The sequence below is a fragment of the Callorhinus ursinus genome, unplaced genomic scaffold, assembly GCF_003265705.2.
Source record: "Callorhinus ursinus isolate GAN/ISIS: 27379988/994484 unplaced genomic scaffold, GSC_fseal_2.0 scaffold61, whole genome shotgun sequence".
Taxonomy (NCBI): domain Eukaryota; kingdom Metazoa; phylum Chordata; class Mammalia; order Carnivora; family Otariidae; genus Callorhinus; species Callorhinus ursinus.
This window is the reverse complement of record NW_027397123.1, coordinates 4,121,752-4,146,943: the sequence shown is the minus strand read 5'-3', so window position 1 is coordinate 4,146,943 and position 25,192 is coordinate 4,121,752. Positions and strand designations below refer to the sequence as shown.

The 25,192-nt window shown below is 45.6% G+C and overlaps 1 protein-coding gene across 2 annotated transcripts; it reads left to right on the top strand.

The window, feature by feature from the left end:
* The first annotated feature begins 10,944 nt into the window (after positions 1–10,944).
* On the top strand, positions 10,945–13,788 carry FFAR2 (free fatty acid receptor 2). 2 transcript variants are annotated; one of them, XM_025854542.2, is made up of 2 exons: positions 10,945–11,086; positions 12,046–13,788. In XM_025854542.2, the coding sequence occupies exon 2, from the start codon at positions 12,053–12,055 to the stop codon at positions 13,040–13,042; it is 990 nt and encodes a 329-aa protein (XP_025710327.1). In that variant the 5' UTR covers positions 10,945–11,086; positions 12,046–12,052; the 3' UTR covers positions 13,043–13,788. The 2 variants fall into 2 exon arrangements, with proteins under 2 accessions (XP_025710327.1, XP_025710328.1); XM_025854543.2 differs by lacking the exon at positions 10,945–11,086 and adding an exon at positions 11,182–11,561.
* Positions 13,789–25,192: the final 11,404 nt, after the last annotated feature.

Sequence of the window (25,192 nt, the reverse complement as noted above, 5' to 3'; positions counted from 1 at the left end):
AAGATATTTATTTTTTCTAAATATTAACACAGTTGACACACAGTGTTATATTAGTTTCAGGTATACAACATAGTGATTTGACAATTCTATATATTACTCAGTACTCACCACAATAAGGAGAGTCACCATCTGTCACCATACAACATTATTACAATATTAACTATATTCCCTGTGCTGTACTTTTCATCTCCACGACTTGTTTACTTTATAACTGGAAGTTTGTATCTCTTAATCCCTTTTACCTATTTCGCCCATCCCCCCCCACCTTCCCTCCAGCAACCACCAGTTTGTTCTCTGCATTTATGAGTCTGTTTCTGTTTGCTTTTGTTTTTTAGATTCCACATATAAGTGAAATCATAGATATTTGTCTTTCTCTGTCTGACTTATTTCACTTAGCATAATGCCCTCTAGGTTCATTCTTTTCAATGTCTGAGTAACATTTCATCAAACGTATATGCCACATCTTCATCCATTCATCTATCAATGGACACTTGGGTTGCTTCTATATCTTGGCTATTGTAAATAATGCTGCAGTAAACATCAGGGTGCATATATATTTTTGAATTAGTGTTTTCATTTTCTTTGGGTAAATACCCAGGAGTGGAAATACTGGATCATATGATATTTCTGTTTATAATTTTTTGAGGAACCTCCATACTGTTTTCCATTGTGGCTGCACCAATTTACACTCCCACCAATAGTGCATGAGGGCTCCTTTTTCTCCACATCCTCGCCAACACTTGTCATCTTTTTAACACCAGCCATTCTGACTGGCGTGAAGTGATATCTCATTGTGGTTCTGATTTGGTTTCTCTAATGATGAGTGATGTTGAGCATCCTTTCATGTAGCTGTTGGCCATCTGTATGCCTTCTTTGGAAACATGTCTGATCAGGTCTCTGCCCATTTTCTAATTGGATTCTTTGTTTTGGTGTTGAGTTGTATAAGTTCTTTATATATTTTGAAAATTAACCTTTTATCAAATATATCATTTGCAAGTATCTTCACCCATGCACTAAGTTGCCTTTTTGTTTTGTTGATGGTTTCCTTTGTTGTACAAAAGCTTTTTATTTTGGTGTGGTCCCAATAGTTTATTTTTGTTTTTGTTTCCTCCCCTGAAGGGACATAGCCATACATATGTTGTGAAGGATGATGTCCAAGAGATTACTGCCTGTGTTTTATTTTAGTTTTACGGTTTCAGGTCTCACAGTCAGGTCTTTCATCCATTTTGAATTTATTTTTGTGTATGGTGTCAGAAAGTGGTCCAGTTTCATTCTTTTGCATGTAGCTGTCCAGTTTTCCCAGCACCGTTTGTTGAAGAGACTGTCTTTTCCCTATTGTATATTCTTGCCTCCTTTGTTGTAGGTTAATTGACCATATAAGTATGGATTTATTTCTGGACTCTCCTGTTCCATTGATCTATATGTCTATTTTTGTGCCAATGTCATACTGTTTTGATTACTATACCTTTGTAGCAATCATGAAATATGGGATTGTGATACCTTTCACTTTGTTCTCTTTTCTCACGGTTGCTTTGGTTATTTGGGGTCTTTTGTGTTTCCATACAAATTTTAGGATTATTTGTTCTAGTTCTGTGAAAAATATTGTTGGTATTTTGATAGGGATTGCACCGAATCTGTAGATTGCTTTGTAAAATCTTACCCCTTTTTACAGTCATCATAGGTATTTTAGTTTTTAGAAGTACTTTTCCTCCCCATATGTGCTATTCAAGATTTCTGTAATTTTGGCATTCTCCCCTCCCTCCTTACCCAACTTTGTCAGGTTGGGAAAATGCCCGGTTAATAATCCCTTTCCCAGACACCCTTGCAGCCATGCAACTCCAACAGAAGTTGTCATGAGACACAGTACTAGCCAATAAGAAATAAGAAGTCTGCTGAGTAGGGCTTCTAGAAAAGCTATCATTATCTTGATTAAGAAAGGGATAGATTTGGGTGATAATGATGTGTCAACTTAAGTTTGTCAATGGTAATGAACACATCATTCTGGTGAGGGATGTGGATAATGAAGGAGGCTATGTGTGTGTAGGGCATAAGAGAAATCTCTGTGCCTTCTGCATAATCTTGCTGTGGACCTAAAACTGCTCTACAAAATAAAGCCTGTCGAGGTTTAGATTCAGCTCACATGTCCCTTTGCTCTTTCTACTCTCCACCCCCCTATTTTTCTGCTCAGGATGTAGATGCTTCTTAAGATCATGAAGCAGCAAGTCAAATCTAGAATGGTGGAGCAGAAAGCTAGAAGCCTGGGCAGTTGAGGGCCACCCTGTCTCCTTCACGTGACATGATGAAAAGAAACCCATGTGTGTTTAAGCCTCTGTGGTTTGGGTTTCTAGGCTCATGTGAGATACAAGGTTTTTAGCTTTATATGTGGCAAAGACCTCTTGAGACACAAAGGGAGGCTCAGGTGTCAATTCACTGGGGCTTCCTATCATGGCAGAGCAAGGGCTCAGGGGAAAAGAGGAAAACCAAGATCCCATCTGCATGCTCTTCCCAACAGCCTCACTGCTCACTGAGGGATCTGAATTCCTCTGGGGAGGAATGGAAGGAGCTGGGGGGTGGGGGTGGGGCTCAACATGCAGAAGATCTCAGTTCATATAAACTTCTCTGAGAGCTAATAGTGAAGTATTACATCAATTGCATCACTGTTTCTCAATCTATTTTTAACCAATTTCCGTTTTTGATAAACAGAAACTCTACTTTCTACAGTTTGCATTAAGAAAACCAGGGCTTTCCCTTCTCCTGGGAAATTCCAATTATCAAACCACATGTACTACCGCTTTCCCCACCAGAGTTTCTGACACTTTCCCCCAAGCCTCTGGAGCATCAGTGGTATAATCTGAGTTTTCCTGAGATTCTGCAAACTGGACAGAAAGCCTGGCAGTCCCGGTGATGCCACATCTAGCAGGGGGAAGAAAGAGGAGTGGCCTATGTGACGGAGGCAGGTAAAGGGGAGGAAAGCAGAGGGAAAGCTGGGCTGGGAAAAGGAACATAGAACATCAGTTTGACCCCAGGTGAGCGCAGCTTCTGCAAGATCAGCCAGCAACTGATTACAACCACAGCCAGTTTTACTGAGGAAATCTGCACCACTTTCATTTCTAAAGACTCTCTGCTCTTCCTCCTTGGCTCAGGGTCGACACTGAAAGGCAGTCCAAGCCAGCTGCCTTCTGCTGTTTCAAAGGAGGCCTGAGGTCCTGAAAGTTACCTGGTGTCTGGGCTAGAAGCTGTGTGTAGCCAAGGGGACCGAGGGTGGGGGGATTTTCAGTCCTGCTCTTGGTCTGAAGGTTAGTTTTGCAGGGACAGCAGATAGAGAAGAGGGGTGAGTGTGGGAGGGTCAGACCACCTCTTCAAGATTCTAGGAATAAAGGAGGAGACTCCTTCCAAGTTCTTAGTCCTGTTTCACCATCAAATCCAGATCCTTATAAGCATTCATGCTTATAAGTGCTAAATGACACAGAAAATTAAGTAGAAAGCAACAGAAAATGCTCCCTCCCCTCTATTCCCCTGTGCTTCCAAAATCGTTAAAGACAGGGAAGGAGGGATGGATGAAAGACAACAGCGTCTGATGGGGGCCCCTGGGTGGCTCAATTGCCTGGGCTTCTGACTCCGGCTCAGGTCATGATCTCGGGGTCCTGGGATCAAGCCCTGCACTGGGCTCTGTGCTCAGCAGGGGAGTCTGCATCTCCCTCTCCCTCTGACCCTCTATCCTGTTCATGCTCTCTAATAAATAAATAAAATCTTAAAAAAAAAAAGATGACAGCATCCAGGATCTGGGGTTAGAGCATGAACTAGAACATGTGAAAGGCTGAGAACTGCTGGGATCCTAGGAAACTGGGGTGGAAGGTCATTCCCTCGTGGGTTTAGGGAAAGAGTGAAGGCAAAAAGCAGGAAGCCTGGTGACCATACAGACACTTCTTGTGGGGAGCAGATGACATGATCTTACACCCTTACCTGTGCCCTTGTATCCTCCTGTGTGGGATCTACAGGACTTTCAGGGGCTGCTGGGGGAGCCGGTTCTCACTTGGACCCCTACCCCCACCCCCCGCACAAGGTGGAGCAGAGTCCAGTGGTGAAGACAGTCTGGCTCCCAAGTTCATAGTTCAGCTCTTCCGTTTACCAGCTGACTTCAGGCAAATTATTTAACCCCTCTATACCTCAGTTTTCTCATCTACAGAATGGGGATGAGTGTGCCAAACTCACAGAATCTTCTTTATTACCTATATTCCCTATGCTATACTTTTCATCCCTGTGACTTACTTATTTTATAACTGCATGCTCTTACATCTTAAGCCCCTTCACCTATTTCATCCATTGCCACACATCCTCCCCACTCTGGCAACCCCCAGTTTGTTCTCTGTCTTTGAGTCTGTTTCACAGAATGTTTTCAGGATTAAATGAGTTCATCTTTGTAAAGCTCTTAGCATGGTACCTGATACACAGGATCATAGAACGAGCAGTAAATGTTGCTGGGTACGCATTTCCTATGTCCATTATAACACATTGTCACAAACGTGGTGGCTCAACACAACACAAATTAAGTCTCTCACAGTTCTGGAGGCCAGAAGTCCAAAACCAGTATCACTGGTCTGAGGAAAACCCAGTCCTTGCCTCTTCCAGCTCCTGGTGGCTGCTGGCATTCCTTGGCTTGTGGCCACCTCATTCCAGTCTCTGCTTGGTGATCAGACCATCTTCCCCTCTTCTGTCTGTCCGAAATCTCCCTCTGCCTCCTTCTCACAAGAGTATCTGTGATCACCTTTAAGGCCCACAGAGATTATCCAGGATAACCTCCCCATTGTAAGCTTCTTCATCACACCCGATAAGTCTTTTTCGCCACATAGAGTAACATTCACGGGTTCCAGGGATTGGGACGTGGAGATCTTTGGGGCGGGGGGGGGACCATTATCCAGCCACCACAGTTGGTATTACTGGCCAGAAGTGGAATCTGATGAACAGCAAGCAGAGGGACAGAGTGAAGGAAGGAGAGGTCTGTGCAGAGGGAGGTTGGGGCATGGTTACCAGCAGCGGGCAGCAAAACCCACGATGCCCACTGAGGAGGCCAACAGGGACAGGCCTGAAGAACACTTCCAAGATGCTAGGCCTGGGCTGCTCCTCCTTGTTCCCCCTCTTCAGTGATGCAACAGTGCTGAGGCTGGAGGCGGCAAGGCCGCAGACCTGCAGGACCCCGCTACTGATTGGAGCCGTGGGCAAGGCTGGGCCAGTGGCAACTAAAAGAGGACACACAAGGAGGTGGAGGGCATCGACTGTCACCTCCACACCTTCACAAGGCCACTGCAGGGGCTCAAAAAGGGTACCACATCAATGGAACGAGGGTGAACTGTGCTGGCACAGGAGAGCAATGACATCTCAAAGTCCACCTGGATGTAGACTACGGGTCTACAACCATCTCTCTCATTCTGCAGAAGAGTTCCCTGTCTCTCTGGCATCCTGTACTCTTCATGCAGTGGAATTTATTTCAAGTTACAGATCCCAAATCCCAGCCGATCTTCTCTGCCTACATGGCCACATTCTCCTAAATCTGTGCCATCATCGGTCCTCCCCTGGACGGCTCCAATGCATTTCTGTTCTCTCTCTCTCTGCTTCCAACTTCATCCCTCGAGACTACTCCCCACACAGCAGCGCCAGTCCTCTCACATCCATAAATCTCATCACATCACTCTCCTCTTATGACCCAGAAGTGACTTCCCATTGCTTACGGACAGAATCCCAAGTCCCTACTGAAACCCATCTGGTCTTCCACACTGTCATAGCCCTGGCTTACCATGCTCCAGTCACACCGGCCTTTCTGCACACCACCCCACAAAGGTGCTTTCTGCCTTCTTGCACACTTGCCAGCTCCCCAGTCCAGACCCCTCCTCTGCGGGAACTTCTCAGTGGTCAGCCCCAGAATTCAGCCCAGCCTCTCAGGTGTCAGCTAACAGTAACCGCAGAGATGACTTCTCTGATGCCTCTGGCCAAGAAGTCCCTGCCATGAGGTGACCACTCTCCCTGCCACCACCCGGCTTCATTTCCTTCAGCATCTCTCTCTGCATAATGACTCCCGTGTGCGTATTTCCTCACTCTGGCCCATCTCTCTCCACCAGCATGTAACCACCCTCCATGAGTGTGAGCCCGTGTTTGTCTTTGTGACCCTGGTGCTTGGCACAGATCCCACCACGTTCGAGGGAGCAGACACATTTGTTGAATGAATGAATGAAACAACAGCTCTTTATTTACCATTAGCGCCACTACTGGTGAAATCCTGCATTCCCCTTCACTTTTGAATATTTTATATCCACACCGCCCACATACTTGCCAAGCAGGATCTAGGTCATAAAGGTATATTAGCCTGATTTATCAATACTGGCGATGAGGGAAGATCCTGGCAGCTTCCCGCAAAAGTAGTGGGAGTGCCTTAATCTACGAAAGAGCTCTCAAGCGATTCTTGGCTGGCATTTCTTAGGACAGTCCCAGAAGAAGATAAAATGAGGCAGCTGGAAACAAAGATCTCTGAGCTTTTGAAAATCGATTTCTCTCCATTCCAATTCTTCTACTTATCCATCCACATGTCATCCAGGAAATAATTATCAAGTGTCTAGTATGTGCCAGGCTCTCTGTCAGACCCTGGGGATATAGTGATGAGCAAAACAACCATTTCCCCTGCCTTTGTGGAGAGTCTCTAAGGGAGATGCACATTAAGCATTTATTGTGAGGACACAATAAATGGATTATAACACACTGAGATATGTGCTGTGAAGGAATTGTAAAAGATGTTATAATAACTAGAAAACAAAGTTTTAAAAAAACCCAAAATCTGCAAAAGCACCAAAAATACTTAGGAAATCAATAAAGAAAAGATGTGTAAAAGCTCTCTCCTGCTGAGAGAAATTAAACATCTAAATCGTGGAGCTGTGTCATGTTCCCAATGGGGAAGTCTCAGTGTGATCCCAGTGTCAACAGTTCCAAATTGATCTATGGATTCAACACAATCCCAATCAAAATTCCAGCAGGCTTCTCTGTAGAATGATTTCTATGGCAGTGCAAATAACCTGGAAGAACCAAAGCGATCTTAGAAAAGAACAAAGTTGGAGAACTTATACTTCCTGATTTCGAGACTTATTATAAAACTACAGCCATCGAGACTGTGTGGAAATGGGGAAAGGAAAGACATAAGGATCATTATGTCTTATGTCTGTCAGAACAGAGACTCAAGAAACAGACCCACTCAGATACAATCAATTCATTTGCAATAAAGATATCAAGGTAATTCAGAAAGGAAAAGAAAGTCTGGAACTGGATAGGTAGGTAAAGATTTCTTAGGACATGAAAGCACAAAACATAAAAGGAAAACTAAATGAGCTAGACTTTATCAAAGTTAGACTTTATCAAAATTCGAATTTTTTTATTCCTCAAGAGACAATTAAGAAAATGGAAACACAAGTCATATAGTGTAAGAAAATAGAATACATATATGTAACAGATGAACAGTACCCAGGACATAATAACAAACTCTCTGAACTCAGTAATATGAAAATAATCTCATTTTTTAAAAATGGGCAAAAGACTTAGACACTTCACAAAGACACACAGATGGCCAATAAGTACTTAATATGCTCAACATCAACAGTCATCAGGGAAATGCTAATTAAAACCACAATGAGATACCATGCCACATAATGAGAATGCCAAAAACTTAAGACTAACAAATACCAAGGGTTGGCAATGCTGTGGAGCAAGTGGAATACTCATACACTGCCGGTGGGAATAAAAATGGTACAGCCACCTTAGAAAACTGGCAGTTTCTCAACAAGTTAAACAAAAAGTTGACCATACAGCCCAGCTCATGTAGGTATTTTCCCAAGAGAATTGAAAACACGTATCTTCACAAAGACCTAAACAACAATATACATAGCAGCTTTGTTCACACTAGCCAAAAACTGAAAAGCAAAAACAAAAACAAACCCCAAAAAACCAAATGTCTATTAACAGATGAATGGATAAATAAAATATAAAGTATCTATGAAACAGAATACTATTCAGCAACAGTGCTCTGAGAACATCCAATAAGAGAATCTAACTGAACCTAGGAGGTCAGGGAGGGCATTCTTAAGGAGGAAGTGGGTATCTGAAAGAAGGCTGGAGCCTGCCAGGGGAGGTAGAGTGGGTAATGAGAAATAAAGAGCACTACAGGCAGAGGCTTGGTCAAGAGCCCCTGGCAGAGGAAAGGTGGCACATTCACGGAAGCAAGAGATGGTCTTGCTTAGAGAGCAAGGAGAGAGAAGAGAGATATGAGTTGAGGCTGGTAGTTGGCAAGGCCATAGACCTTGTTAAGAGTTTTGATGTTTATCCTCAAGGCAATAAGAAACCTCAGAAATGGCTCTAAACAAGAGGGTGATATAACTGGCTTGACATTTTTAAGAGATCCCACTAACTACAGTATGGAGAATTGACTGTCAGGGTGTGAGTGGCTGGGAAGGAACCGGTCACGGCCCCTGCCAACCTCCTGTAACAGACTGTGGCTTATGATGGGATGGGATGACGGAGATGGGGAGAGATGGATGCCTTCAATGGGCTCTGAGAAGCATGTGGGACTGTACTGAGGGTATAGGGAAGAAGACAGTATTGGGACTGACTCCAAGATTATGGCTCAGGGGATGGAATGGGAAGAGATCCAATGCCCCAACATAGAGAATGCTGGAAGGAGGCCTCATGTGGTGGAGGTCTAAAGTCAGCTCTGGACACACTGAATTTGAGGTGCCTGGGAGACATCCGCATGACAATGTCTACCGGGCATTTGGACATGAGAATGTTAAAGCTCACAGGAGCCCAGAATAGATTCAGAACTGGGGTTTATGAAGATGATAGTTAGCACTGCAGGAATGCATACAATAGATTAGAGAGAGTATAGGACCAGTGTAAGAGGGAACCTGGAACCAAGTCTTAAGGGACTTGAACATTAGAGGATGACCAGGGAAAGGTGGGCTAGTGAAGGTCACTAAGAAGTGATTTGGGAAAAGGCCGGGAAACCAGAAGAGCATAATATAGGAGAATTCATGGAAAGAGACTGTTTCAAAAAGGCTATGGAAACTGTGTTGAAGGCTAGTAAAAGAGGAAGAAAATGTCCACAAAATTTAGTAGCAGAGAGGTCACTGTTAATCTTAGGATGAGCAGGTCCTATGGAAAAACAGGGACATAACCCAGATTAGAGTGGACAGGGGATGGGAGCAGTGACTGAGAACTAAGGAAGTTGAGAAAGTGATTATACATAATTTTAAATAATGGGCCCAACTTCCTTAAAGCTGGGTTGTAATGATGATGAAAGAAAACAACTTGGAAGAGATTGTGAAAGACATTGCCTTTGTGAAAGCTCAGCCCTTGAATTCAGCCAGAGAGGTTGCATTTCCTTTTCCTGTGACATAGGTGGGTGTTATGAGTCATGAGTTCAAAGTTTCCTTTATTATGTTACCTTTAAAATGTGGAGGAGGGGGTTCACTGGGGCCCCTTCAACATAGGTGACACGCCTCAGTGACAGGAGAAAGGCAGGGGCAGGGGCAGGACAGGCAGAGAGAAAGCAGTGGTCCTGCTCCTCAACATCTGTGTGTCGGAAGTTTCTGCTTGGCCATTAAATCCAGATCCTCACCAATAGTTATAGAAAATCATAAAAGCAAAATGACACCAATGTATATGGTAGCGAGCAACAGAGACTGGTCTCTTCCTTAGTTCCCCTGTTTATCTGGGAAGTGCATGTGTGTGCCAGGAGAAGGAGATAAATGCACAGTTCAAACTCCTTGGTTCTAGGGGAGGGTAGAGCTGAAGAGAAAGAAAGGCTAAATATTAAGATCTCTGGACCCCAGGGTTCTAGGCTAAAAAACTAACGACTGAGGAAATGACTGACTGAGCAAACAACAGGGGGTGAGTATACGTCCAGGGGAAAGAATTCTGAGAGCAGGGATCAGGCCACAGATGGCAAAACAGAGACCCATTCCCTAGGTCAAGAGGCAAATGTGTTCTTTGTTTCCTCAGATGTGTGTACCTGGACAGGAATCCAGGAGCTTCTAACCTGGAGCTCCACAGAGGGGGAAAGGTGTGGATGGAACAGGGTGGCTCAGAGGTTGGACCCAGCCCACAGGGAGAGGGAACACATGGGGGAAAGACACGGGAGCCTGAGCACAACTCCCCTGTAAAGAGACACACAGGCACACCTGGCCTCCTGAATCCCTGACACTCTCCCGAGTCGGACGGCATGTCAGTGCCCTCAGCCTCTGGAGATTTTACCAAGTGACTCACTCTCTCCAAAGCTGCCGGCACACTTCCACTTACGGGCACCCACTCAGTGCTCATCACTGGCCCGTATGCTTTATACATGCCGTCTCATCCACACCTCACCGAAAACCCTGGGAAGTAAATACTCCCATCTTCACTTGACCGAAAAGGAAGCTAAAATTCAGAAAATTCATCTGCTCCAAGGTCCCAGTGAAGGGACATGGGTTTGAGGCCACATCTGCATGACTCTAAATGCCATGCTATTTCCACCAGAACAAGACTCAGGCTAGGCGAAACCGATCTGTCTCAACCAAGAGGGCAAAAGAAACCTGTTGAGGGCCGAGGACAAGAGACCACATAGGAAAGAAAAAAATTGAAGACTAAAAGGAAAGAGGAAACTTCTTTTCTGAATATGAGAAGAATTACAAAAGAAATTGCCTAGAAAAGAGAAGATAAGATCATCTGACCTGAGAAATGGGAAAAATGCCTAGGAATGAAAAAATAATTCAGGACCTAGGGACAGAGAAGCTGGGTTTGGAAGTCAGAGTGAGGATCTCTAGGGGAGAATGATGATGCTGACGAGCGCCCCGTCCTTCAGGTTTGAGAGGAGACAGTGTTCAGTTACTGACCTTCCTCTCTCTGGTCACATGACTTGTGCTATTATAAAAGCTTTCTACCAGCAGGTTCCTTACAATTTTTTCCTGTGTGAAATGGGCAGTAGCAGTGGCTAAAGCCCTGTTCCTCTTTCCCAGAAGCTTTCGGACTTCCCTTCGGGACTAAGCCCAAGAAGCCATCTCTCTGGACTGAAGACAAGGCAAGACAGCCGGCTCAGTGCTTGTGCTCTGGGAAGAGATGCTGGAGTCTGGGGGGGAGGGGGAGGGCTTGGGGGGCTGCCGGAAGTCTGTGAGAAACTGGATCTGAGGCTCGTACCTGGAGACAGGAGCCAGCGGAGATGGGATCGAGGAAACAGACCGGGACCTCAAGCCGAGAGAGAGGATGGAGGGGCTGGGCTGTGTTTGGGCAGCAAGGGTTATAAGCCAAGTAGAAACTGAGTGACCCTGTTGAGAGTTCTTCTGTTGATAGTCAAAACTGGGCTTTCTTGAATATGCTCTAAAGTCTTTTAGGGGACAAGCCCCAAAAGATAATACAGGCTCACCCTTCCTCTCCACTGCCCCTCCCCTACACCTCATTAGCTTCCTCTTTTCAGTAACAGTCCTAGAGTCTGGCATCGGTCAGGGGAGAAAAAGGCGGAGGAGAATCTGTGTTCTGCAAAAACAGAGAAAGACAAGGTAGGGGGATGGGTTGGGGGGCCAGGCACCTGCTTCCTGGGCGTGTGGCGGGGTCCTGTGGAGAGCCGGCACTGGGTCTCACAGCAGAGAGACAGCTCACAGCCCTCCGCTCGTGAGATGAGGCTTGCCTTTTCTCTCCGTGGATCTCCGACTGAGTAAGGAACTTAAGGAAAGGTGGAAGCTGGTAACAGTAACTTCCTGTATCTGTGAGGAGAGAAGGAGAAAGCCAAGGGTTGGTCCCCCCCCCCAGAGACACATGATGGCCAACGTAATAGCTACTGCTTAATATCCCGCCCCAGGCAAAGTCAATAATTGCTCTGGGCAGTTCTGGCAGGTGGTGTGAGCAAGCAGCGGCAGCAGCAGAAAGCTTTGGCCTGGGAAGGGGAGAGCACCAGGGAGGATGTCCCCATCCTGAACTGGGCGGGGGTGGGGCTCAGGCTGGGAGTGGGACCTCCTGACCCTGCCCTTTTCCAACCTCTTCCAGAGCCAACATGACCAACTGGCGCAACTCCCTCATCCTCACAGCCTACATCGTCATCTTCCTCACTGGTCTCCCTGCCAACCTCCTGGCGCTACGGGCCTTCGTGGGACGGGTCCGCCAGCCCCACCCTGCCCCCATCCACATCCTCCTGCTCAGCCTGACGCTGGCGGACCTCCTGCTGCTGCTGCTGCTGCCCTTCAAGATGACTGAGGCTGCATATGACTTCCTCTGGTACCTGCCCGAGTGGCTCTGTGCCCTCACGGGTTTCGGCTTCTACAGCAGCATCTACTGCAGCACGTGGCTCCTGGCGGGCATCAGCATCGAGCGCTACCTGGGAGTGGCTTTCCCCGTGCAGTACAAGCTGTCCCGCAAGCCCGTGTATGGAGTGATCGCTGCCCTGGTGGCCTGGATCATGTCCTTTGGTCACTGCACCATCGTGATCATTGGTCAGTACTGGAACTCAACCCATGATGCCACGAATAAGGATGGCATCACCTGCTACGAGAACTTCACTGATTCTCAGCTGCAGGTGGTGCTTCCCGTGAGGCTGGAGCTGTGCCTCTTCCTGTTCTTCGTCCCCATGGTGATCACTATCTTCTGCTACTGGCGCTTTGTGTGGATCATGCTCACCCAGCCCCACGTGGGGGCCCAGAGGCGGCGCAGAGCTGTAGGGCTGGCTGTCGTGACGCTCCTTAATTTCCTGGTGTGCTTCGGGCCTTACAACATATCCCACCTGGTGGGGTTTTACACGAAGAAGAGCCCCCTGTGGAGGGCAGAAGCCGTGGTGTTCAGTTCCCTCAATGCCAGTCTGGACCCCCTGCTTTTCTATTTCTCTTCGTCAGCTGTGCGCAGAGCCTTTGGGAAGGGGCTGCAGATCCTGCGGCATCGGAGCTCCTCCCTGTTGGGACGCAGAGGCCGAGAGACAGCTGAGGGGACAAATGCGGACAGGGGTGTGAGTCAAACAGAGGGAGCTCCGAGTTCTGACTTCACCACAGACTAGGGGTGTCCTGGACCTTTGGAGTCTCTCTGGGTGACACAGGCATTGAGCAGCCTGGGAGAGGGGGAACATCGGGGTTCCTGTCCCAGGGTCAGAAATCCTCAGACCGATCCACTACTGGGGCTGCAAAATCCTTTCTCAGCGGCTTGGTATCCCTTCCTGACTGAAGTTTTCTTCTGAAAGGAGCACAGCTCCAGGACCAAAGGAGAAATGGTTAGGCACAGAAGCACTCTCAGACCGGAGTTTCAGAAGCAATGTAGCTAATACAAATTCAGTCCTTGGGAGATGGTTGGTAGCTGGGGATGATCGGGCTGAAGCAGTGTCCTAAAGCAATTTTGCTACATGCTTTGAAACAACACCTAGACGCTGGTCTAGCTGTAGATACTAGAAAGGAGACAATGGGAAAAAGATGGAAGAGAATACCAAATGAGGTCAAAGAAGACTCAGGAAGATTATGAGTCAAGAGGACTAAGAGGGAGGACCAGGAACTGTGACTTCTAACGATCTGGGTTTGTACTGTATCGCTTTGACCTGCTGCTTTGTAAGTATGCTCCAGTCATCTCCATGTGTGTATCCTGCCTCCCCGTATTAAACCTGCCTGAAGTCTGGGTCTTGTCTTCTCCCTCCGTGGCACCTCCACACGGGTCAGGACACAGCCTGGCACCCATCAGTCAGAGGTTAACACTGACTAGCACAGGAGTAGACAACCTGGTCTGGCAGATTGAAAATAAAGATGGTAAAACTCTGAAGCATGTGTCCACAATGTTTGTGCTTTTCTGCAAGCTCAGGGAGGGCGAACATGCAATGAAGAAGCCGACTCAGCAGCACAGGGGGAGGGTGATGCATGTGAAACCACAGAAGTATTTTAAGGTCAGGATGTAATGAGTGGAGTTAGGGAGGGGGCCGGTGGAATCCTGTTTCCACTGATGAACAGAGACGGGACATAGAAAGAGAATGTGGGGCGAATCCTGACTTAACATTACCAGGTGTATCTCAGGGGTCTAAAACACGTGACCCTCCCGCTTAGAAACCTGCAGAGTTTTCCTATTGTCAAAAGTTTTCGTCCCAGGAACTCCTATCCTATCATTCCATTGCCTATTTCATATCCTGTCTCCCTGCCCAGTCCCACCTTCCTAAACTCACTTCTCCACAATAAGGACCCCTAGCCTGCTCTGTCTCGTTAACTGCCCCTTGCCCCAGCCTAGTGGTCTGCAAGAGAGGTTATACAGCAGAATTGCATGCAGAGGTACAAAAATAGTACACATGGCCCCCTCCAATCTACTGACTCTTTGCAGTGGGAGAGCAGATGAGCTTTTAAAAGCTCCCCAGTGATTATGCTAGGCAGCTCAGGGAAAGGAATTGCTGGCCCACCTTGGAGGCCCAATCTGTCCAAGAAAGTGTTCTTCAGAGAGACCATTCCTGCTTCTAAGTCCCTCCCACCGCAACCCCACATTCCCTCATCTGCTTACTTTTTCCACTTTCATAAAACCCCACTCAATATTCACTTTCTCCTGAAGGACTTTCCTTATTATTCCCGCCCAACGAAGAGCTCACTTTGTTTTCCTTCCTCAAACACCACTGGACTGGTGTAAGCGCCCTGACTTCACTGTCAGTTCTGCTTCCTAGCTGGATGGCCTTGAGCAAGTCCCAACCTCCAGCCTCTATTCCCAAACCATAATCATGAGGATGATGTACGGCTCCCAGGGTTATTCTGAAGTTCCAGTCAGATTGTATATATAAAATTGCTGAAAAAATTTACAGTAACACTTAGCTCTAAAATAGCGACCCAAGTGAAACACAGATATACCCCCGCTTAAAGGAAATATAGTAAGTAGAAATTTAAAATGATGGAAATCACATATGAGAGAGACAACTATATAGGACGGTTTAACAGTAATGTATGAGGAAGAAATCTGGGATTTTCTGCTGACTGTACATCTGGGATGTATTACACGTTCCAAAAAAGCTAATTTGATTTTGGGTGCCATTAAAAGAAATAGAGTCCAAACAAGTTGAGGATAATCTCACTTCACTTAGGTCTTAATCAGTAGCATGTTCAGCATCTGAGCAGCACATTTTTTTCAAAGATTTATTTGTTTACTTTGGGGGGTGGGGGAGGGGCAAAAGGAGAGACTCTTTCAAGCAGATTCCCCACTGAGCAAGAAGCCCGAGGATCCCACAATCCATGAAATCACAACCTGGGCTAAAATCAAGAGTCAGACACTCAACCAACTGAGCCACTCAGGTGCCCCATGAGCTGCACATTTTTTTTTTTTTTGAGCAGGACATTTTTAAAAAGACATTAACTCGGGGGTGCCTGCCCAGCTCAGTCAGTAGAACATGTGACCCTTGATCCCAGAGTTTTGAGTTTGAGCCCCATGTTGGGTATAGACATAACTTAAAAATAAAATCTTTAAAAAATAGAAAAAAGAAAAAAAGACATTAACTCAAGGAATCAAGCCCAGAAGAATTAACCAAAATGTTTTGGAGATTTAAAACCATATAATGACGATGATGATTGATGACAGTGATATGTGATAAAAGCCAGACACCATTCCAGAGAAGTAGCCTGAGATGATTAAGGGAGATTTCCAAGGTCAGCAAGTGAAAGGAAGTATGAATCCAGGTCTGCTTTTCTCCAAAGTCCCCGCTTTTTTCATTGACTCATGAGAAGCAAGTAAGAGAATGCTGGACACGTGGCTGAACCAAGATGAGGTCCATCTCATGGAAGATGCATTCTATGTAGCTCCACAGGGAAGAATGACGACCATGGGCAGACGAGGAGGGAGCTACCTTTCAAACAGTCAGGGCTGTTTAAATGGAACTGAGTTAACTCAATAAGGTAGTCACTCCCCAGTTCCAGGAATATTGAAGTGGAAGATAGAAAACACCCATCCTGGGACATTGAGGAAACTACGCATCTTATAAAAGCCGAACCAGTTAACTGCTAAACCCCTTCCAGCTCAGAGATTCCCAGGGTTTCAGGGACACAGCGGCTCTTGCCGATCAAAAAAGCAAAAGAAAATCTCCCGACCTGGTCTGAGATTTTCAGGGTGAACACTAACAAGTAGTTGGTCTGTATAAAAGTCACTTGATATACAGCCCATTTCTTCACTGGGAAATTAATAATTGACTTGTGCAACAAATATGTGTTGGTTACCTACTATGAGCCAGGTACTTTTCCAAGGGCTAGGGATACAGAGTACATAACAGACAAGGTACCTGCCCTCTTGGGGCTTCCATTCCAGTGGGAAAAAATTGTTAATAAACAAGTAAACAAGGTAATTTCAGAATGTGGCAAATGGTTTTTACAACTGGACTAAAACAGGGACATAGGAGAAAGTCTAACGAGAGGTTAAGGGAGTTTAGAAGATTCTCCTGAGTCAGTGATGTTCAGCGGAGACCTGAATGATGAGAATGAGTTGCCATACAAAGGCCATGGGAAGAGCATTCCAGAAACAGGAACTGCTGATGCAAAGGGAGGGAGAAAACCTTAGCTTCCCAAAGGCTGAGAGAAGGCCAGTGTGGGGCTAGAGCAGTAGTCTATAAACTTGGATATATATGAGAATCACATGGAGAGTTTGCTGAAGCAGATTACTGTCTTCCCTCCCCACAGTTTCAGAATGAGTAGGTCTGGGATGGGACCCAAGAGTTCGTAGTTCCAACAAGCCTAGGTGATACTGATACTGGTGACCCAGCATCATGACCACACTTTGAGAACCACTGGGCTGGAATGCAGTGACTTATGGAGAGACCCACAAAGATGAGGTCAAGGAGGTCAGCAGGGACCAGACCATGCAAACCTTTAGGCCATAAATAGAAGTCTGAATTTATTCTAAGAGTTTTGGAAGCCATTCAAAGGTTTTTAAGCAAGAAAGCGGAATGGTCTGATTTCCATCTTAAGTCAATCACTCCGGTATCTGTGCCCACCACCGAAGGGAGATGTTTGTTAGGATCAAGGAGATAATGCGCATGACAGAGCTAAGAACCATAACACACCACAGCAAGCATGCAGGGTTGCTGCATCGGACTGGTATATCCCTGAAAGTGGGGGCTGTTTATTCTTTCACTAGAACTGGCTGTCCAAGGACCAAATAGTCAAGAGGAGGCCCTTCTAAGTTATCATGCATCTATTTGATAAACAGATGTTCATAGTGTGTGCTAGAAAATGTTTAACAACTAGGTTTTGGGATTGGTTGGGGGGGTGGAGCGGGTAACAGCAGGGTGGCGGGTAGTGAAGCCCTGATTTGTAGCACTTGCCAATTTCTACGGTATATACAGTCCCCCACTCCCCCCAGGGCCAGTTTCTACCAACATCAAGACGCTGAGGTTAATAATCAGTTCTTGCAAGCCAGCTCAAGCACATCACTGGGCGTACCTCCCGACACATATAATCAAGTGGCAGATAGAACCACATCCTATTTGAGAAAATTCTCTCTCTCCCTGGCTACATATAGTACAAGGCTCTGGCACAAGACTTTTGACATAATAAACACTGGCTAAATGTGGCTCGCTGGGCCTGATCCAAGAGGATCCGGTTGGCTGGTTAGATTGTGAGACTTCCCTGAATCCCCTGTGGGATGACAGATGGGTAAACAGAAATATTAGTGCCTGGTTAATGAATAACACAGACAGCAGCCTAGAGCGCTACCAGGAAACAGGGGTGGAGGGAGCTGGCTCAGCCTGACTTGGGGGCCTGACCAGCAGGAAAGGGGAACCCGGCATTGACTCTTTCACTTCCTCTTTCTGGAAAAGATGCTGTTGTGCCCCTTCCTCAGCAATTCTCATCTGACCACACAGCCAGAACTCTCCTGTAGTACGGTTGTGTGCGGCAATCGCTGTGGTCCAAGAAGGCAGGGGTGGGCAGCCGGGAGAGAGTCTGAAGGAAAACATACAGCCAAGATTCCAACCACTCCCTTAGACTTCCCTGCCCCTTACCTCCAGGTTTTTGTCAGTTCTTTTTTGCAGTTTTCTCTCCCTTATGCGGTTAAAGACTTTGGCCCCATTTTTTTCTTTTTTTCTTTTTCTCTAGTCATAGGAAATGAGGACATTTCTCTTCGACAAATTGCACATTCGACCAGGAAATTGGGCCAAAGATCTCTAAGTCCTCAGTACTGGCAGACCAGTAACCTACTTGGCAAAGGTTTCAGTGTCTGGTAAGGAAGAATATGGGAGGTCCGAGGTGGGCGGGGGGGGGGGTAGTGGCACGGGTGGCTGTCCACCAGTAGCTTACCCAAGGAGGGGCTGCCCATAACTCCAGTAAAATTTGAGGCTCCCTCTCCCCAGATGTTGTCCCCTGCCATCTGCGGGGTCCCTGAACTAGGATCAGCCTCAAGGAGACAGTGTTAGGAAAGTAAAGACACTGCTCTCAAATCTAGATGTTTTAAATAAAAAGCCAATATGCACATAGTGTAGCCTAGAGTCTCTTAAGTGTCACAGCAGACATTACATCATTCGATCTTCCATGGGTCTAGGCATTCGTTAACCCACAAATATTTCCTGAGGCCTAATATGTGTCAGACCCTGTTTCGGGTGCTAAAAACATAGCAGTGAACAAGGACAACATTCCCTGCTCTCATGCAGCTCACATTCCAGTGGGAGAGCAGGCAGGAAGACCAATACGAAGACACTCTGAGGCAGTGCTAAGTGCCGTGAAGACACTAAGACAGAGTCAGGGGTAAAGAATGACCTTGAGGAGGGGAAGAGGAGGCTGCTTTTGAATGAATGGCTTGGAAAGGCCTCTCGAAAGTGACATTTGAGTTGCAACCAGAATGCCAAGAAGGAATCATGCAGGCCAAGCATTGGGTGGGAAGGGGGGGGATGAGGAATGCTCCAAGCAAAGGGGTCAATGCAATACAAGGAAGGCTTGGATAAGCTGAACTTGCACAAAGAACACAAAGGCCAGGGTGACTGGGGCTTAGTGATGGCTGGAAGAGCGAGCAAGGGTCAGATCACAGGGGTTCTCGAAGGTTTACGATAAGAAGCACAGCAGAGGGGCACCTGGGTGGTTCAGTCGGTTAAGCATCTGCCTTCAGCTCAGGTCACGATCTTGGAGTCCTGGGATCGAGCCTGGCGTCAGGCTCCCTGCTCAGTGGGGAGCCTGCTTCTCCCTCTCCCTCTGCCTCTCTGCCTGCTTGTGCACTTTCTCTCTCTCTCCCAAATAAATAAAATCTTTAAAAACAAAACAAAAAAGAAGCAGCACAGCAGATGTCTTCTCCCTACTTAACAAGAAAAGCTGAGGCCCAGAGATGTAAATAAAGTGTCCTGTGCCAACCCTCATCAAGATGGTTTTCTGACCCCAGCTCTGGGATCCCAGACACCCTCTCAAAATGAGATGCACACACTCTTTCACTCTCTCAATCCGTTACCCCACTGCGGAAGAGAAAGGTGGGCAGAAAACATGATCCAGGCTGTGGGCAGTTTGGGGGTATAGAAAGTTGCGGAGGGAGGGACAGACTGACTGCAGGATCTGATACTCATCCATCTGCCCAAGCTCTTCTCCCTCTCCCATACTCCCTCCCTCCCACTTCATCTTTCAGGCCTCAGAGCCTTTGCAGGGCTGTTCCCTTTTCCTGGGGTCCCCTTCCCTTAGCTCTCACAGCGGTGGGGTCTCACCTTTCAGGTGGCCTGTGACTTACACTTCATTTGCTCGCCGGACTTTTTCCACAACCCACTCCAAAAGTGTCTCCCTCTGATACACTCACTCACATTATCCCGAGCTACTGACTTTACTGCGTTTACCACGATCTGAGATCATCTATTTTTGTCTTACTTGTTTATTTTCATGAAAGATACACATACGCATACTTTAAAGAGTCAAGTGGTTTGCTATGAAAAACAGCATTCCTCACCCTCTCACCCCACCCAGGACATTTACCCCTTCCTGGAGGCAATGGCTTTCACCTCTTTTCAACTAATGACACATTGTGTCTCTAAGAAAAACTTGCTTACATTACTCTACTTCTTCATTTTTTCATATCAGGTTTTATCTGTTAACTTCTCCTGATAGTCGATTAGGATTTAGCGTTCCCCAATATATGAACACACGTGCACCTTCCCACTCGATATCCCAATTACATCATAACTGTGTTAGAACCGGGCACCCGGGTGGCTCAGTCAGTTAAGTGTCTGACTCCTGATTTCGGCTCAAGTCATGATCTCAGGGTCATGAGATCAAGCCCTGCGTCAGGCTCCAGGCAAAGTCTGCTTGTTCCTTTCCCTCTGCTTCCTCCCCCCGTGCTCGCTCACTCGCAAATAAATTATTTAAAAATAAACAATAAAATAACTGTGTTAGAACAATATTCAATGCTTACAGTATTGTGACTGTGTAAATAGTGGAGCTCTATAGTACGTTAGGATTACTCTTCTACTCCACACAACTTCTTCCCATCCCCCAGAATTAATTATTGCCTTATTTTTCATTTGCTTACTTTTCTACATACATATCACTAATTCTACCCAAATTCTTTGCCAATACCTTCAGAGGTATTAGCAAGATATCGATTTCATTTTCCTGAAGAAATCTCTCCCAGAACTTTCTGACCTGCTCCCATGTGGACTGGTGGCCGTTTATGTCAGGTATATGGCCAGCCCCTGGATGCTCTTGAGAGGCTTTTTGCTTCTCTGCTCTTCTTGCTCTTCCTTGGTTCGTGCCCTCCAACAGCTTCTTTAGAAAGTAAATGTTTTGGGGCTCTGCACGTCAGAAATTATTCTACCTTCATGCTTAATTGGTAGGGACTACATGTGGAATTCTAGATTGGAAATATTTTTGTTCAGAATTTTCAAGGTATCACGATACTGCCTTCTAGCTTCCCGTCTTGTGGAAAATTCCCAAAACACTTTTGATTCCTTGTTTGTGGCCTTTTTCTCACTGGTAACCTGTAGGGGCCTTATGTTTCTCACAAGTATTTTAAAATTTCATCCTTTTGTGCTAGGCACTCAATGGGCTCTTTCCATTTGCAAAATAATATCCTTCAGTTTGGGGAATTTCTCTTAAAACATGTTGTGGTTATTTCCTTGCTTTCATTTTCTCTCTTCTTTCTGAAGACCCGTTAGTTGGAGCATATTGGATCTCCTCGGCTGGCCTGCTAATTTTCCCTTCTCTCCTATTTTCCAGCTCTCCACTTTTTTTTTTTTAAGAGAGAGAGAGAGTATGGGGGGGCAGAGGGAGAGAGAGAAGCTCTCTCAAGCAGACTCCCTGCTGAGCGTGGAGCCCACTGTTGGACTTGATCTCATGACCCTGAGATCACAACCTGAGCTGAAATCAAGAGTCAGACACTTAACCGAGACACCCAGGCGCCCTGATCTCTCCCCTTTTTTGCTCCACTTTTGGTGAGATTTCTTCCAGCCTTTCTATGTAATTTTTCCTTTTTGCTATCCTTTTTCATTTCCAAGCATTCTCTTTTATTCTTGATCTGGCTTCATGGTTTTAATATCCACTCTGATCTTCCTGAGGAACTTTCATTTCCCTGCTCCAAGCTGCTTTTCTGGGATGGGTCTCTATTCCTTTATCTTAAAAGTTTTCATCGGCTATCTGGTAATTCTTGTTCATCCATTCATCTTAAAGGGAAAGAAGGGAACTAATTTTTTGAGGTATATAAAAAGCATAAGAAGGTAGGATGACATGATTCCATGGTTTGCTTTAAAAGCAGAGGGGGAAAAAAAAGGAATGGAAGAAGCCAATATGGTAAAATCTCAATGACTGTTGAATCTGGGTGATGAATAAATTAGGTTCTATTGTACTATTCCCTCTACTTTTGATCATGTTTGAAAATATTCAAAGTAACAATGTGGTTATTGAGGGGATTCAGTTCTTTGAAGGCTATTAAACTGAGGGCCTCAGTTCCTCACTGGCCGTGGGCTGGAGGCCTTCCTCAGTTCCTTACTATGTGGGCCTCTCCACAAAGCTGGCTTCCACCATAGCAAGTAAGTAAGAAAGCAAGAGTAGACAAGACAGAAAGTAGCCTTCTTATAAACCTAATCATCAGCTGATCTTCCACCATTTTGCTCAGCCCATTCTGAAAGGGAGAGAGAATTACACAAGAGTGTGAATATTAGAAGGTGAGATCACTGGGGCCATCTTGGAGGCTGCCTTCCATAGATACTAAATAATGAATGAAAGCTATGAGCACATGAATTAGGCTTCACCGTAGGGTGATTCTGCTGGGTCACCTAGTTGGGGAATCTCCAACATCAACACAGGCTTTTTCTTCTTGGGCTGATCATATTTCCCAGAAAAACTAACTAACTAACAAACAAATGAGTCTTCTAATCTCCTGCTTGGAGGATGAAAGTTGAACTACCAGTCAGTTAGGAGCTAAATGGAGAAGAGGACTGGGGGGTGTCAACATCCACCATTCCTTTAATCTCCTTTTTACATGCTGATCCCTCTTCCAAGTATGTCTGGTGTTCCGTGTTCCAAAGACCCTCTCTGTTATCCTCTCCAGAGAATAAGATGTAGGTCTTTTCCTGGGTGAGGGACAGTTGCCTTGCATCAGAGAACTGAGGAAGAGATCTGGGGATTTTTTTAAAATAAATTTTCAACCAATCTTCCTTAGGTTAGTTTGCCTTCACCTGTTTTCAGAGGTACCTGTTGTCACCCATTCATTGAGCCTTATGTGAACTGTGCGGAAAAAGTTGGTTGAGTCCTGGCTTTTCCCATGATTGACTTAGGATTCCACTTCCATGGGTCTACTATGTCAGTTTCCACTTACCACTCATTCATCTGCTTTCCAGCTTCCAAAATTTTGTTGGCATTGCATCCTGTATTGTTCTCCCTATCCTTGTGGCTTTAGTGCGTCTAAAAGATCTCTTTATTGTCATTGAGCGTGATTTCAGGAGGGAGCCAAAGGACACGAATGCGTTCAATCCACCATCATTAGCCTCAAGTATTTCTTCTTTATTGTTATTTATCTACTTGTTTGTTGTCTGTCTCCCCTCTTGAATGTAAGTTCCAGGAAACCTTGTCTATTTCCTTCACCTCTGCATCCCCAGAACCATTCCTGACACAGGTAGGTGTTCAACAAATGACTGAACCAATTTGCCGAAGAGGGAGTCCTGCTACTCTCTATCAAAAAGTTGGTAGCGGACCCATGGCTTCTGCCTTTCCATCCAGTGCCCTTCCTGCCACAACATGTGTGGGATGTAGGTAATTTTGCTAACTAATGATACCTAACAGGTTATAAAGTGCTTTACATGTTACAAAGTGGTTTCAGAATGTTATCTCACTTCATCCTGACAACAGCCCAAGGCCCAGATAGGAAAAGGATTATTACTGGCCCTAATAATAGTTATGATCCTTGCCAAGAACTACCCGTGCCAAAGAAATCACCAACCTTGTTCCTGACCTTTTACCTCATGCCTGCTGCCATTTGTTTGGCCTCTCCCATAACTGCCTCTGCAAATGGAACTTTTAAGGCCTGTCATTTCTCAAGGAAATGGTCCCCAAGGACCAGAACCAGTTCTCTCATAAAGAAGGAAACATGTACACACATGGGTAAATAATCCAAGGGCCTTTGGGCAAAAAGGATGTCTGAGTTTTGTGACATGGTTGGAGCAGAAAAAAAGAAAAGTGGGAGGCTCCATTTTAGTAGAGCATAGAGAAGAGGTTGGTCCTGGGAGAGTGCTCAGATCCTGAAAAGAGAGGGAATAAGTCCCAGAATTAATGAACACTATTATGTATGGTGGGGAGATAGGCGGATGGAAATAACCATCTACCATAACCAGCAGACTCCCTTAAAAAAAAAAGTAATGAAAAACTATAATATAATCATAAAGCCAGGTAAAAAACACTCTAGACAGCAGGTCCTGTAAAACAATGACGTAAAGATCTTGGGTTCTAAAACTAGCTTGGATTCTGGAGAATCTGAACTCTGCCTGAGGACCCCCAGGGAAAGGTGAAAGCAGGGTACAGGGCCCCTTGAGGGAAACAAGATGCAACCTCAGAAGTCACGCTAAGTCCCAAGGTCACAGAGGTAAAATGTTATAAAGAATCCCCCACTTTCCCTGTTGTCCTGTCTTGGAATCTGCCTGCCACCTCCTGGGTACATAAGGTTATTACCTGCCTCCAGAGCCTCGGAGGCCCAGGCACCACAGAGGATGTGGCCCCTGTTGCTCACAGGCAGCCAGGAATCTCTCAGAAGCAGAAACTTAGGGATGAGGAATCGGAAGCCTATTAACAAGTCTTGGAGTGGAAAGGGGTTCAAGACATTTTATTAAGCTACAAGAGCAGGTGCAGAAGGGTATAAAGAAAACAGTATTATCTATAATCTCAAAATAAAAACACAGGTATACCTCAGAGATGTTGTGGCCTTGGTTCCAGACCACCGCAATAAAGGAAGTCAAGTGAATTTTTTGGCTTCCCAGTGCATATAAAAAGAATACTGTAGCTTATTAAGTGTGCAATAGCATTATGTCAAAAAAAAAAAAAGCAGCAATGTACATCTCTTCATTAAAAAATACTGCATTGTTAACAAATGCTAACCATCATCTGAGCTTCTGGTGAATCATAATCACTAATCACAGATCACCATAACAAATATAATTATAATGAAAAAGTTAACGAACCGTGAGAGACTATGGACCGCAGGAAACAAACTGAGAGTTTCAGAGGGGAGGGGGGGTGGGGGATGGGGTAACAGGGTGATGGGTAACTAAGGAGGGCACGTGTTGTGATGCGCACTGGGTGTTATACACAACTAATGAATCACTGAACACTCAAAAACTAGTGATGTACTATTTAGTGGCTAACTGAACATAGTAAAAAAAAGGAAAAGTTAGAAATATTTCAAGAATGATCAAAATGTGACACAGAGACACTAAGTGAGCAAATCCTGTTGGAAAAATGGCGCCGACAGATCTGCTTGACACAGGGTTGCCGTAAACCTTCAATTTGCAAAAATAAATGCAGTTAGGGCGCCTGGGTGGCTCAGTTGGTTGGGCGACAGCCTTCAGCTCAGGTCGATCCTGGAGTCCCGGGATCGAGTCCCACGTCGGGCTCCCTGCTCAGCAGGGAGTCTGCTTCTCCCTCTGACCCTCCCCCCCTCTCATGCTCTCTCTCTCTCTCTCATTCTCTCTCTCAAATAAATAAATAAATAAAATCTTTAAAAAAAAATAAAAAAATAAATGCAGTTATCTCCACGGTACAATAAAAAA

Excerpts from the sequence above, each read along its gene's own strand:
- FFAR2 (XM_025854542.2), top strand. The coding sequence starts at position 12,053 with ATGACCAACTGGCGCAACTCCCTCATCCTCACAGCCTACATCGTCATC.